Source organism: Podarcis cretensis (assembly GCF_951804945.1).
Source record: "Podarcis cretensis genome assembly, chromosome: 10".
Classification (NCBI taxonomy): domain Eukaryota; kingdom Metazoa; phylum Chordata; class Lepidosauria; order Squamata; family Lacertidae; genus Podarcis; species Podarcis cretensis.
Genome location: NC_137179.1, coordinates 169,151 through 184,866, shown reverse-complemented (window position 1 = coordinate 184,866; position 15,716 = coordinate 169,151). Strand labels below are relative to the sequence as shown.

General features: G+C 47.0%; 1 protein-coding gene and 1 long non-coding RNA gene across 2 annotated transcripts; one reads left to right on the top strand and one right to left on the bottom strand.

Annotated features, from left to right (window-relative positions):
• The first annotated feature begins 1,521 nt into the window (after positions 1 to 1,521).
• On the top strand, positions 1,522 to 15,284 carry LOC307225337. The gene is made up of 3 exons (XR_013842904.1): positions 1,522 to 1,538; positions 14,950 to 15,062; positions 15,142 to 15,284. It is a non-coding gene; the product is annotated as an uncharacterized lncRNA (long non-coding RNA).
• Positions 6,048 to 11,614, bottom strand: LOC307224824 (olfactory receptor 13H1-like). The gene is made up of 2 exons (XM_079991951.1): positions 10,846 to 11,614; positions 6,048 to 7,423 (listed from the first exon to the last, which is right to left on the bottom strand). The coding sequence occupies exons 1-2, from the start codon at positions 11,485 to 11,487 to the stop codon at positions 6,482 to 6,484; spliced, it is 1,584 nt and encodes a 527-aa protein (XP_079848077.1). The 5' UTR covers positions 11,488 to 11,614; the 3' UTR covers positions 6,048 to 6,481.
• Positions 15,285 to 15,716: the final 432 nt, after the last annotated feature.

Genomic DNA, 15,716 nt, shown 5'->3' with positions numbered 1-15,716 from the left:
AGACACCCGCAGACCAACGGACAAGCGGAGAGGGTCAACGCCATCATGCAGCAGTACCTGAGATGCTACGCCAACCAGCAGCCCTCGACCTGGGTGGACTACCTGCCCCTGGCCGAGTTTGCCTACAACAACACACAACACGTGTCCACGGGGGTGACACCGTTTTTCGCCAACAACGGGCGACATCCCAGGACCTTCCCGGGCTTGGAGAAAGAGGGGGAGGGGGAGCCGCAGGGAGCAGGGGCATTGGCAGAGGAGTTACAGGAGGTCCATGAACAGCTCCGTAGGCAGTTAGACCTAGCAAAACACGTATACAAGATGCAAGCAGACAAACACAGAAGAGTGGGGGAGGACATACGGGTAGGGGACTGGGTCTGGTTAGCGGCCCAGGCAGTGCCGGCCAGATCCTTAGCTAAGAAGAAGCTAGCACACAAGCAGCTAGGCCCTTACCTAGTCGAGGCACAGATCAACCCAGTGGCCTTCCGTTTGACACTACCGGAGGGTTCCAGAATGCACCCGGTCTTTCATAGATCGGTGCTAACACCCTACAAGGCACCTCACAGGTTTCAGGAGCCAGGGACAGCTCCCAGTCCGCTTAGAGACACACCCATGACAGGGGGGTCGCCGAGGGCGGAGCCACTCAATGAGGTAACGGAGATTTTGGACTCAAGATGGGGGGAAGAGGGGGTCGAATATCTCATCGCAAGGGAAGGTGCCCCGGCCAGCGCCAACAGCTGGGTGCCGTACTATGCGGTGGAGGAGCACTACCTCAAAGACGAGTTCCACGCACTCTTCCCACACAGGCCCATGCCGGAGGATTATTTTGACGAATATCTTTTCACCCCCACACTCTCAGCCAGTATGTTTCAGGGGTTCTCCTCGGCTGAGGAGACGGTTCCAGAGACTACCTCGCTGGAGGGGTCGGTCTCAGACTTGGGTGCGGAACGCTCTTATTGGTGGGACACTCAACCCGAGGAGGAGTGGCGCAGGAGACTGCTCAGAGGGCCCTGGCACGCAGACTCCCCAGAGGAAATGGGGGAACAAGGGGGCATGGACGGGTTGGGGGAGGATCCTGGGTTCGAGCACGCCGGCAACGAGATGGAAGCGGAGGAGAGCGACGTCAATGTACCCGTCATGGACTGGCAGCATGCCAGGGGGGAAGACCTGTATCCGGCATGCACCCCCACAGCATTGGAGCACCCGGAACCCACGCCAGAAGAGGGGGAGGGGGGAGGGGGGGCTTCGAGGGGGGGGATGGATGTCAGGGACTCAGCGGGAGAGCAGGGAGGAGAGGAGATGGAGAGCGAGGGGGAGCAATCCGAGGGCAGCGTAGGAGAATATGACAGCAGCCCGATAGATTCCATGAGCCTCTCCAGCGAATCGGAAGATTCACAGAAGGGGGCGCCGATGGGCAGGGCAAGGGGCGACCCAAGGGGGACACCCCAGAAGCAAGGAGCCAGCGGGGACTCCCAGAGCAGCAGTTGGAAATCAGGACCAGCTTCCCCACCAGAGCATAGTGGGGGGGGGAGGAGTCCCAGGTGTCAGAGCCCACATATGCACCACCAGCGAGAGAAGATGAGTCAGGGTTGACCACGCCTCCATCGGAGAGCTAGTTAACGGTCAAGAGGAAAGTTGCATGCTGGGCGCGCGCGCCAAGTTCAAAGGTACAGGCGAGCGGCACAGAAGGTAGCCCGAATAGGGAACCAGGTCCTAAAGCCCGCCGGAAGGAGGGGCAAGAATCGTCAGGGTCAGCGTCAGAGGAGTCCAGGAAGGATGAGACCCTAGTGGGCAGGAGGGCCCAGAGGAGAAAGGAACTTAGGAAGAGGTGGAGCAAGGCGAGGGTCTTAAACTGGTGTGGAAGGGGAGGAAACTTAGACGGGACTTCGCCGGTCTAAGGTCGAGACGTAGAGCTGCACGCTGCGGCTTTAAAATGGAAACTGAATCTCAATAAAGACTTTTGTACATCACTACAGCCTAGCGTTGGTCCTCTGTGAGCTGGGACCTGGAGGCAGCTCTGACAGCATTGTTTAATGTTTGGATAAGATATAAGGACTTGTTAGAAAATAAAACCCCAAGATGGTTGTCACCAATGGAAGCGAAGGCATAGAAAAAACTCAATATGGAGGCCTAATGGCAGAAATATTGGGAAATTTTGGAACAAGATGGAGACAGGGTAAAATTGCAGGGTTTTGAAAAATTAAAAAACAAAGTGCGAAATTGGCTTCATTATTACCAAATAATGGAGGCATATAATTTGGATAAAAAAGTTGGCTTCCAGGTGGAAAAATCAAAATTGGAAACAGAATTGTTAGATCCCAAAATTAAGAATTTGTCAAGAATGTATAATTTGCTGTTGAAATGGAACACTCAGGATGAAACGGTGAAATCTGCTATGATTAAATGGGCACAAGATGTTCGACATAACATAATGATGGCTGACTGGGAACGGTTATGGACCACAGGTATGAAATTTACGGCATGTAATGCCCTAAGAGAGAATTTAATGAAAATGATTTATAGGTGGTACATGACACCAGTCAAGCTTGCAAAAATCTACCATTTGCCCGAAAATAAATGTTGGAAATGTAATGAGACTGAAGGTACATTCTTTCACCTTTGGTGGACATGCCCAAGGATTAAGACATTCTGGGAGATGATTTATAATGAAATGAAAAAGGTATTTAAATATACCTTTTTGAAGAAACCAGAGGCCTTTCTCCTGGGCATGGTCGGCCAATTGGTGCCAAAGAAGGACAGAACTTTATGTATGCAACAACAGCAGCAAGAATACTCATCGCGAAGTATTGGAAGACACAAGATTTACCCACCCGGCAAGAATGGCAGATGAAGTTGATGGACTATATGGAATTGGCGGAAATGACTGGCAGAATCCGAGACCAGGGAGAAGAGTCGGTGGAAGAAGATTGGAAAAAATTTAAAGATTATTTACAGAAATATTGTAAAATGAATGAGCTTTAGAAAAATGGTGGAATGAAGTTATATGGCTTTGGCAGAATGTTATAAGAAACTAGGTACAGATAGATTGTTAATGTATTAAAGGGAAAAAACAAGGTTAGAATATGTTAAGATTAATTACAGGACAGAAAACAGAGGAAGATGGAAAGGAATTACTGAAACAGTTAATTGAAGTGGAATACAAAAAGGGAGGGTTTGAGGAAGTCAATGAAACAAGTGAATGAAAGATAAGCTTGAAAATATTGGAAGTGTTTTTAATTGTTCTTGTTTTGTTTTGTTAATTCAATGTTTTATGTAGTGTCAGAGCTGCCCGAGGTCCCAGCTCACAAAGGACCAACGACAGTCCGTTGTTATATACAAAAGTCTTTATTGAAACGCAGTTTCGATTTCAAAGCCGCAGCGTGCAGCCCTACGTCTTAAAGTCTAGACCGCTGAAGCTCCATCTGAATCTCCACCCCCCAGACACCAGTTTAAGACTCTAGCCTTGCTCCACCTCTTCCTTTGCTCTTTCCTCCTCTGGGTCCGCCTGTCCGCTGGGGTCTTGCCCTTTCTAGACTCTTCTGACGCTGAGTCCCCTGAGTCTTCCCCCTCCCTCCGGCGGGCTTTAGGACCTGGTTCCCAATCCGGGTTTCCTGCTGTGCCGCGCGCCTGTACATTCGAACTTGGCGCGTGCGCCCAGCCGGCAACCTTCCTTCTGACCGTTACACTGCTCCTGTCACTGCTTCCCCCTTCGGAGAGGCTAGCTGGACCTGACTTCCCCTCCGTTCCCTCACTCTGCGATGGAGGTGTGGCCAGCCCTGATTCATCTTCTCTCCCTGCTGGAGGAGAAGCTGGTCCTGATACATGGGACTCTTCCCCCCCACTACGCTCTGGTGGAGGAGCTGGTCCTGATCTCTCGCTGCTGCTTTGGGAGTCCCCGCTGGTCCCTTGCTTCTGGTGTGTCCCCCCTGGGACCCCCTTTGCCCTGGCCGTCGGCGCCCCCCTCTGGGAATCTTCTGATTCACTGGAGAAGCTCATGGAATCTCTCGGGCCACTCTCATACTCCCCTACGCTGCCCTCCGATTCTTCCCCTTCGCTCTCCACTTCCTCTCTCCCCTGTGCCTCTGCTCCTGAGCCCCTGACATGTAGTTTTTTTGTTTCTGTTTTTGTATTGTATTATATTAATTTGTTTAATTCTTTTTCTTTCTTTTTGTAATCTTTAAACTCTTAATAAATATTATTTTTTTAAAAAGGGAAGTATGCAGCCTTCCCTCCCCCCCAGGATGTGGGGGGGCCCTGTCTTGCCAGCGGTGCTCACAATGCACCCCCTGATCCGAGAGATGGGGGTGCTGAACACTTGGCACAAGCCCTCGGTGAAGTCAGCTCTTCCTGACGCCGATTCCAATTAGCGCATGCTGGTTGCTTCAGCTCGGAATTATAATTGGAAACATACGATTGGAAATGAAGCTGAAGCACATACATCAAGTAAAGCTCGACAGATAAGGCTGCTGATTAATGGATCTCTGTGACCGGGAGTGACGGATGGATAAGTAAATCTTCTGACGAATCACCACTAGGAGACTGTATGTTTGGAACAAAGGGGGGTGGTGGAGGAAAAAACTCTTTTTTTCTTTGCACGATGTGATATTAATAACCCTTCACCCCAGAAAGAAACAAGATCGTCACATTTTTATTAATCATAAGCAGGATTTTAAGAACTGTGTGGGGATGGATTACAACAGGAGAGAAGACTGGTGAACGGTGAGAAAGAGGAAAATTTTTATGACACAGTTAAAAAATGGCATCTCGCCAAGACAGGCTTGCCGGAGAAAGAAGGACAGGGGGGAGGAGAATCAGGATCGTTCGAAAGAGAAGGAGTGCTGGAATGCAAGTTTGACTTGACAGAGCCCCCTGATTTATTTGGCTAGCCTGAGAAAAAATAAAGGACAGACCGAAGATTAACTTTGTTTATGGAAGCGTTGAACAGAGGCTGTCCACGAGTGATATGGTTTTTAAAGAGTACAAAACCCACACAGAGACGCCACTTTTCAGTCTGCTTGTGAGAATCATCAGAGATCGCAAAGAAAGGAATATATGATAACAACAAGATGAGAAAGAAAGTAATAAAGGACTATCTGGATCGAACTGGATAGAACTGTCTAATTAAAGCAGTAAAATAAGTGATGCCTGGAGTTATCCGGAATTTTGGACTCGTGCGGAGCTTGATGTATGGGTACCCTCAACAAAATTTAAAATTTGGCTGTAGAATTTGGAACTAATGTGATTTGAATAATGTGATGTGATTGGCCTGTTAATAAAAAATATTTTTTTAAAAAAAGAGAATCTGGAGATTTGGAAGATCTAAGTAAAGTCAATCATTCCAAATCAATTAGAGAAATAAAAATAGATCTATCAAACTGGGAAAGTTTAAATTTCTCAGGGGCAGGAAGAAGCTCTTTTATAAAAAATAAAGATATTCTGTTTCTAATACTATTATATTAAGCAGGAGTGTCAGGTGGTGATGTGGTTGCTCACGAGTAACCAGGCAGGACTCCGACCTGTCTTTTGCAGGTTTTTATTTGTGCAACTATTTACAGTGCAGAACCACAAAGTTCATGTCCGTCTTAGTTTATTGTAGATTCCGGGAGTGGCCCCTTCTGGTTTCTCCCCCAGCATAAATACTTAGACACCCCAAACTCTGCCTCCCCTCCTTACACTTCACCCCTCTGCTCAAACTGGGCGACAGAAAGGGAGTGCCTGTTTCCTGGCTGGCCAGGCTAGGTGAGGCGCTTGGGCTCTCAGTTGGCTTCCCCCTTCCCCCTCTGCTGCACTGGAGGTGTGGCTTTCCCCACCGTTGGACAAGGAGCTGCTCCTCAGAAGCGCTGGAGGCTCTCTGTATCCCCCTGCCTCCCTCCCCTGTCCCAATGGCACTCCCCTGACAATGAGTGACAAATGAATGAAAAATAGGAATATCTAAGTTTTTTATGGGCATGCAGGAAACTCAGAATTACATCAAAAACATTCTGTCAACAAATATCAGGTGGTTTGATATTTCCTAACATATAATGCTATTACAACACAGCCATGCTCAGAATATAAAAAAATGGTTTGCAAAATCTGTTGTCAACAAAAAAACAACAACAAAATGGTTCACCTGCTGAAATAAAAAAATCCCTATGGCATAAAAATAGGAGAGAACATACAGTTTTTTAATGAAACTCTGTCACTCCAAACATCTATACGATTTGGAAAAGGTTTCAAATTAAGTCAAGTCCAGAGCTGTCACCGCTTGCTGCAGTTTCCTTCAATTCGGGATGTAGATGGGGGGGGGCACTTCTAGGGGACATGAATCTCTGGGAGGGAAACTGGTTAACAGAACTGAGAGCTATAATGGAACAGGGGCTGGTTAAATGTCATTAACAAAAAATATGGGTGAAGGACATCGTTTTCCCTCAAGTATCTTCAGATCAGACCTATGCTAATAAAAGTAATTGAAAGCTATGGCCTTATCATCATGTTTTGATACTTATTCTGATATTTTCCTTCCAACCAGTTTCCAAAAGGCACCCTTCACATCCTTGTTTCTCAGGCTGTAGATCAAAGGGTTGAGCATAGGTGTCAAAGCTCCATATGCTAGAGATATGAGCTTGTCCTTTTCAGAAACCGATTTCCCTTGTGGGCTCAAGTACATGACCATGATTGTGCCATAGAAGACACTGACGACAACAAGGTGAGAGCTGCAGGTGGAAAAGGCTTTCTTGCGACCCTGTGCTGAACGGATGCGCAGTACAGCCAGGCCTATGCGCCCATATGTCACAACTATGAAACCAAAGGGTGGTATTAGGAGAAAAAGGCTGGAAATTTGCATAAATAACTCACTGATACGTGTATCTGAGCAAGCCAGTTTGAGGAATGACTGTAACTCACATGCAAAGTGGTTGATGATGTGTCGGCCACAGAAGTCAGTAGGCCGCAACAGGGCTGTGGCTACGGTGTAGAGGAAGCAAAGTGTTACAGAGACAGCCACCAGGGCTATGCAAACTCTCCAGCTCATGATCTGCATGTAGTATAAGGGTTGGCATATAGCCACCAAGCGGTCATATGCCATGATGGCCAGGATGATGCATTCTGTTGCGACAACTAACAAACCAATGTACATCTGCAGCAGGCATCCGAAGAAGGAAATTGTGGGCATGTATATGAAGCAGTTGACCAAGATATTTGGAAGTACATTGTTAGTAAGGATAAGGTCAAGTGATGAGAGGACACAAAGAAAGAAATACATGGGAGTATGAAGGTCAGGATCCTTTATACTCAGCAGGATAATAAGTCCATTGCCAAGCACACTAATGAGGTAGGCAATCAAAAGGAACCAAAAACATACAGCCTGAGCTCTGGGGTATTCGGATAATCCAATCAAGATGAAGTCAGTCACCACAGTCTCATTTTCAGCAGCCATAACATTTTCCTGCAGGGTGAAAAGAATGAAGTGTTTAGAAATATGTCACAGTGAGAGGTATGCAGTTTTGGTCATCCCTAAAAACTGCTCTATCCAAGACAGAAGACCTAGCCAAGACAAATGTATGGACCATGGGTGCCTATTTTGCTTTGCTTTGCTTTGAGTTTTGAAGATATCTGCTGTGTGTTGTTTTTCAATTTTATTGTGCTGTTTTTATGGTATATTGTCCTGAGAAACTTTCATAGAAGGCAAGATGGTAACTATGACTGCTATGACTACTACTAAATAAAAAATTTCTGAAATTCAAAACCCACATTAATGCACACCTAAGAAATCAAAAAGGTTATCTGGAACACACAGATATCCATTCCTTCTTCAGTAGATACCCTGTCCAAAAAAACAAATAAAAAAAGAATTATTGAGGAAGTCATAAACTCATCGACAAATATCTGAGCATGTGTTTAAAGGACAAAAACAAACAAACAAACAAACCCCCCACTGTGAAAATGCTTTGCCTCCACTGGCAGTCAGAAGTTGTAAACATATAGTCTTATGTATAAGTGGCTCATTTCCCAAAATAAAATTTTAACACAAATTTCTCCCAACCTTTCAATTCTCTTTAGTCAGGTAATCAAGAAAATAAAGAAAGAAGAATTGAGATAGGATTGCCATCTCAATTGTAGGTAGTCGCACAAACCAGCTTGACTTGCTGGCGCTGATGAGAATTGTAGTTTAGTGGCATCTGGAGGACCAAGTGTTCCCTGTCCCTGCTATAGAGCTACTGAATCTGAACTACAGATGTAGCATTTACATGCAGATAATAAGCTCACTTACTCCCAAAGCCCTGAATAGTTATGCCTCTGATTCTTCATCAGGCCAAGTGTTGGAAACAGTATGGATACTACTGAGAAGTCAAAGCATGGTCATCCCCTTTTCACTAAAATGCTTACCTGCTGGTACTTCTCCTAATGTTGATCTGAGAGGTTTATAACAATATGCTCTCCACAATACATCACAGACCCAGAACACAAAGAAGTTGTAGTGGGAAAGTTGGTGTTAAGAGAGTGATGTTTGTTTTTAAGGTCAGTGAAATGAATTGAAATCTAGTTCACTTCCATGTAAACGGAAGAGTCCTGCTTAGTCCTTGAGATAAAGAAGGTAAGTATTTTGCTCTCATTTTCTTTCCCTTTTTCGTAAGCTGCATTTGTATTATAGGTCCTTCTGGAGTAAGTAAGGTAAGCCCAGAGGTGAGTCTCACAAGTAATGGTATGTAATTGAACCCAGGGGGAACATACTTCACATTAACATTTTGGACTTTATTATTTCATAATCTAAATAAGACTATATTGTGAACAGTGGAGGAAGGAGGGAAATTATATGGTAAGCACCACCAACATATTAGCAACATAAATTTATTTTTTCTTCTGCCTCACTATTCTTTCTTCCAATCTTTCATTTGATGGAATGTATTCCCCTCACAATGGGATGCGCGTGGTGCTGTGGTCTAAACTACAGAGCCTAGGGCTTGCCAATCAGAAGGTCAGCGGTTCAAATCCCCACAACGGGATGAGCTCCCATTGTTCGGTCCCAGCTCCTGCTCACCTAGCAGTTTGAAAGCACGTCCAAATTCAAGTAGATAAATAGGTACCGCTCCGGTGGGAAGTTAAACGATGTTTCCGTGCACTGCTCTAGTTCACCAGTAGCGGCTTAGTCATGCTGGCCACATGACCCGGAAGCTGTCTGAGGACAAACGCTGGCTCCCTCGGCCTATAAAGCGAGATGAGCGCACAACCCCAGAGTCGTCCGCGACTGGACCTAATGGTCAGGGGTACCTTTACCTTTACCTATGCCCCTCACAAGCATACAATTCCTTTAAGAATCATTGACAAAATACAGTTTTTTATGTATGTATAGTTTTATTTTTATATTCTATCATAAGGTAGATAATCATAAACAAAAGTAATTATGGCTTCATGATAAGGATTATACAACCAACAAAGGAAAAAAGTAAAAGAGAGAAATATACATTATCACATAAGATCTAAGTCTGACCTCTAGGCCCTGTGTCTTTTCACTGGATTATTATGAAGCAGTAGATCGTTCTGAGATTATTACATTCTTAACAAAGTGTTGCAAAATAGCAGCATTTGGGCTGAAAGAAAACTCCACGCAGTGAATGAAGAATAACAAAAGGTTTATTGCTTGGCTAGCCAGCAAGCTGACTCAGAGGAATCAGTTCCAAAGTCTGAGCCCTGAGAAAAGTCCTCATATATACATTTCTGTTATCTCTTAAGGCACTACATATGCATAAAGGTAAAGGTAAAGGGGACCCCTGACCATTAGGTCCAGTCGTGACTGACTCTGGGGTTGCGCGCTCATCTCAGCTTCCGGGTCATGTGGCGAACCAGAGCAGTGCACGGAAACGCCGTTTACCTTCCCACCGGAGCAGTACCTATTTATCTACTTGCACTTTGACGTGCTTTCGAACTGCTAGATTGGCAGGAGCTGGGACTGAGCAACGGGAGCTCACCCCGTCACGGGGATTCAAACCGCCAACCTTCTGATCAGCAAGTCCTAGGCTGTGTGGTTTAACCCACAGCGGCAAAATCCCTCCTATCCTAGGCTACATCGCCCTATTAGCATACCATTTATGGTCTTTCCTTAATTGCATATTGTCAGAGCTGCCTCCAGGTCCCAGCTCACAGAGGACCAACGCTAGGCTGTAGTTATGTACAAAAGTCTTTATTGAGATTCAGTCTCCATTTAAAAGCCGCAACGTGCAGCTCTACGTCCCGACCTTAGACCGGCGAAGTCCCGTCTGAGTTTCCTCCCCCTCCACACCAGTTTAAGACTCTCGCTTTGCTCCACCTCTTCCTAAGTTCCTTTCTCCTCTGGGCCCTCCTGCCCGCTAGGGTCTCATCCTTCCTGGACTCCTCTGACGCTGACCCTGACGATTCTTGCCCCTCCTTCCGGCGGGCTTTAGGACCTGGTTCCCTATCCGGGCTACCTTCTGTGCCGCTCGCCTGTATCTTTGAACTTGGCGCGCGCGCCCAGCCTGCAACTTTCCTCTTGACCGTTAACTCGCTCTCCGATGGAGGCGTGGTCAACCCTGACTCATCTTCTCTCGCTGGTGGTGCATATGTGGGCTCTGACACCTGGGACTCCTCCCCCCCACTACGCTCTGGTGGGGAAGCTGGTCCTGATTTCCAACTGCTGCTCTGGGAGTCCCCGCTGGCCCCTTGCTTCTGGGGTGTCCCCCTTGGGTCGCTCCTTGCCCTGCCCATCGGCGCCCCCTTCTGTGAATCTTCCGATTCGCTGGAGAGGCTCATGGAATCTATCGGGCTGCTGTCATATTCTCCTACGCTGCCCTCGGATTGCTCCCCCTCACTCTCCATCTCCTCTCCTCCCTGCGCTCCCGCTGAGTCCCTGACAACTATGAAACCAAAGGGAGGTATTAAAATAGAGATGCTGGCAGCTTGCATAAAGAGCTCACTAGCATGAATGTCAGAGCAAGCCAGTTTGAGGAACGACTCCAGCTCACATGCAAAATGATTGATGACATTTTGTCCACAGAAGTCAGTAGGCCGCAACAGTGCATTGATCAGAGTTATCAGGAAAGGAAAGCCCACAGATGCAGCCACGAGGCAAAGGCAAAATTTCCAGCTCATGATCTTCATGTAGTGCAAGGGCTGACATATAGCCACAAAGCGGTCATATGCCATGAGCGCAAGCAGGACACACTCAGTGGAGACAAGTAATAGACCAATGTACATCTGGGACAGGCATCTGTAGAAGGAAATTGTCGGCCTGTAAATGAAGCAGTTGACCAAGACCTCTGGAACTGTATTGCTGATGAGGGCGATGTCTATAGAAGATAGAGCACACAGAAAGAAATACATGGGAGTATGAAGCCTGGGGTCCACAATGATCAGCATGATAATGAGGCCATTACCAAGAAAGCTAGTGAGGTAGACTACCAAGAGGAAGAGGAAGAAGATGGTTTGAGCTCTGGGGTATTTGGATAATCCAATCAAGATGAACTCTGTCACCATAGTCTCATTTGCAAGTCCCATGGTATTCTGAGACTGGTATCTCCTGCAGGGAAGAAAGGTCAGTGTGTTTAGAAGCACAGACAGAGGTTTCTCTAAGAAGCATCCAGCATAGAACCAGGCATGTCCTAGCTCACGGGCTGCTTTCCAACTCATTTATGCACAATTAGATCCCACTGAAATCAGTCAGTGCTGCTGTTGGTTTGACAACTTATTGTACTAGGGTTGTCATATTTCAAGAAATATGGGCACAAAAAGTACTTGAGGTTTCTTAGGGCCATCGCCCGATAGCCCCACCACCACCGCCAAGCCAGAGCCAGAGCCTGGGTCACCTGTGCCTGCACCAAAGCCTGAACCAGAGCACACACCCCCCCCACATATTTTTTTTAACCCCAGATCCAGGACATTTACTGTAAAATGTGAAATTTCCCCCTGGATGGGCATGTAGGACCCTGAAAAGAGGACATGTCCAGGAATTCCTAGACGTATGGCAACCCTATATTATAACTACCTGACTTCCCAGCAGCACAATTCCCACACTTCCCATTTCTGGCAGGGGCAAAGCAGTGGGGAGGTCTGCAAACACTAGGGTTGCCATATTTCAAAAAGTTCTGAAATGGGATGCCCTATGTCTGGATTTCCTTGGCCATTGCAGATTTCCGCCCGGATGCTGTTTATGAGGGCCGAATGCCAGTTATGTCCAGGAAATTCCAGACGTATGGCAACTCTAGCAAACACAATGAGTGAGCCAATCCTGCACTCCCAGTGCTGCGTTTGCATTGCACTGACTGCCGTTGCCACCTCTCCCTCTCGCTCCTGGTAAGCACCAGTAACTCCACTGCCAGGAGGTCAGCCAAGATCCCCTTGAACAGCCCTGCCATCTGCTATGGAGAATGAAGTTGCAGAACTTGTCTGAAACCCTGGAAAGCCATTTTACTGAGGAAGATTGGTCAATGGTCTGACTCAGTACAGTAAAGCAGCTTTCTATGTACCTAAGGAACACTGAGAGTCATGGAAAGGGGTGTCATTGTTAAACAGAAGTTGCTAGCTTTACACAGAATTGGGCAAGAGCAAAAATTGTATATAAAGTGTTGATAAAATGGCTACAAAACAACAACATTTAATCCCACAAAAAACATCAACATACAATTGAAATGTGAATAAAATTATCGAAACATAGTGATGTATATCTGTCTAGAATGATGGCCATATATCAACCCGATGGGGCAAACAATGACTAGAGACCAATTGTGTTTTTGACACCCCCAGGGGTCTTCCTCAGTGGTCAAGGCCACTTGTATTTATTCCAGGTCAGCTCCCCCTGTTGTCTATATAGATTGGCCAAGTGGCTAACTAATGTTGACCAATTGCATTACAAATTCAATACGTTGTTTTTATAATTTCTAATGAGACCGAGAACCTTATTCTGATAAACTAAGATTTTAAAACTCACCAAATATATCCATAAGGCTACTACACACACAAACACACACTGAACATGCAGATATATATGAGCTGATATAAAAAGATAGTCCATTAATTTCCATTAAGTTAGTGATTTTTTTAATAATAATAAAAAAGTTGTAGCATCAGCTTTCTGGATTATCTGGTGGTGTTATTCCACAATTCCTTCTGCGTATTTCCTGTATTTGTTGCTTTATTGTGTTGTTTAATTTTAATTTGTTGTTGTGTCTTTTAATTTCGTGGCTGCTCTCACCATCTGCAGTGATCATGGTGCCCAAGAAAGTAAAATCTCTCACTGCCTCCATTCCACCATTCCTCATCAGGCTTCGCTCCCATACCTTGGATCCTCTTGGTTGCCCTCCTCTGCACATGTTCCAGCTTGTCAACATCCTTCTTAAATTGTGGTGCCTAGAACTGGGCCCAGGACTTTAGGAGGATCTTACCAAGGCAGAAGAGAGCAGGACTATGACTTCATTAACATACATGAGGATTACTGATGGGAAACTGGATAACTTGGTGCAAAGGCCCCCAAATGTCTACAGCCTGTAAGCGTCCAGGGCCTGCTTGTTCTTGGTGTACCTTCATGGGGTGTGAACTGGTGGTGACAGACCAGCAAGGAGACTTAGTAGTAGTAGTAGTAGTCATAGTAGATAGCTCCAAGAAGATGTGGGCCCAGTGTGCGGCAGCTGTGGAAAAGATGAACTCCATGCAAGGGATCATTAGGAAAAGGATAGGAATGTGAGCTGCCAATATCGTCTTGCCATTATGCAAACCTATGGTGTGACCACCTTTGGAATCCTGCGCAGTTCTGGTCACCTCACCTAAAGAAGAAGATTGTAAAGCTGGAAAAGGTTCCATCGGCCTCAGCCTCACAATGGTTCTCCTGCATGCTGGGGGTGATGGGACTTGTAGTCCCAAACATCTGAGGCACGAGGTTGCAAAGGCTATGATGTGCACAGGTGTGAGTTGTGGTCTGTGCCCAGATCTGTGGTCTTCCCCTTTTGTTGTTGTTTGGCTTTTCTGTCATATCTCGTTGTCAACACATACTATGTTACAGTCATACATAATATAATAAGAAAAAGATAGCATAGATATAAAACATAAACATATGATAGGTGGTGAATGCAGGGTAGCAAATGCTTCCCTCTGTGAGGGAGTCTTCCCAGACCTGCTGAAAGAGGTGGTCATTAAACCACTTCTCATAAAAACATCTTTAGACCCGGCCAGTATGGCCAATATGACCAACTATCGTCTAGTCTCAAATCTTCCATTCTTGGGCAAGGTGATTGAGCAGGTGAACACACCTGGAGGATGCAGTCCATTTGAATCCCTTCCAATCAGGATTCAGGCCTCATCATGGGACTAAAACTGCCTTGGTCGAGCTGGTTAACGATCTCTGGTAGGCTAGGGACAAAATTAAAAGCTGTTTCCTAGTTCTGCTGGATCCTTCAGGACTGTCTAGAGGAGTTAGGAGCTGGGGGCACTGGCATACAGTGGTTCCGCTCCTTCCTCCTGGGCCATGTCCAGAAAGCAATGTTGGGAGATGAGTGTTCAGACCCCTGGGCTTTCACTTGTGGGGTGCCTCAGGGTTCTGTCCTCTCCCCCATGCTTTTTAACATCTATATGAAGCTGCTGGGAGAGATCATCGGGGGTTTGGGCTGGGTGTTCATCAGTATGTGGATCATACCAAGCTCTACCTCTCTTTTCAATCAGAACCAGTGAAGGCACTTGTCAGGGACGCAGCAGCAGCGCAGGGAGGGGAGGAGATGGAGAGCGAGGGGGAGCAATCCGAGGGCAGCGTAGGAGAAGATGACAGTAGCCCGAGAGATTCCATGAGCCTCTCCAGCGAATCAGAAGATTCACAGAAGGGGGCGCCGATGGCCAAGGCAAGGGGGGTCCCAAAGGGGATACCCCAGAAGGAAGGGGCCAGCGGGGACTCCCAGAGCAGCAGTTGGAAATCAGGACCAGCTTCCCCACCAGAGCGTAGTGGGGGGGGGGAGGAGTCCCAGGTATCAGGGCCAGCGTATTCACCACCAGCGAGAGAATATGAGTCAGGCTTGGCCACGCCTCCATCGGAGAGCGAGGGAACGGTCAAGAGGAAAGTTGCCGGCTGGGCGCGCGCGCCAAGTTCAAATGTACAGGCGAGCGGCACAGCAGGTAGCCCGGATAGGGAACCAGGTCCTAAAGCCCGCCGGAAGGAGGGGCAAGAATCAGGGGGGTCAGCGTCAGAAGAGTCCAGAAAGGAGGAAACCCCAGCGGGCAGGAGGGCCCAGAGGAGGAAGGAGCTAAGGAAGAGGTGGAGCAAGGCGAGAGTCTTAAACTGGTGTCAAGGGGGCGGAGACTCAGACGGAGCTTCGCCGGTCTAGGTTCTAAGACGTAGAGTTGCACGCTGCGGCTTTGAAATGGCAACTGAACTTCAATAGACTTTTGTACATAACTACAGCCGGGCGTTGGTCCTTTGTGAGCTGGGACCTAGGGGCGGCTCTGACAGCAGTGAATGTCCTTTGTGAGTGTCTGGAGGCAGTTGCAGGATGGATGGTGGCTAACAGATTGAGGTTGAATCCTGTAGCAGGAGACCCCCCCTTCATTACACTGTAATGCACAAGCACCACACACACACTTCCCACCTTCCCCGAGCCTGGAGATGCCCCTTTTAGAGGGGCATCCCCTGAAAAGCCTTCCGTAAATAAGGAAGCACTAATTTGACAGCTCCGCACGGAGCCCCTTTGTTTTCATGTATATTTTTTTGGGAGTTGACCGTAAAACCCTTCTTTGCTCTATTCTTATAA

Excerpts from the sequence above, each read along its gene's own strand:
- LOC307224824 (XM_079991951.1), bottom strand. The coding sequence starts at position 11,487 with ATGGGACTTGCAAATGAGACTATGGTGACAGAGTTCATCTTGATTGGA. Across the intron at positions 7,424-10,845 it reads CTCCCTTTGGTTTCATAGTT|GAAAATGTTATGGCTGCTGA; the intron begins GTCAGGGACTCA and ends TTCACCCTGCAG.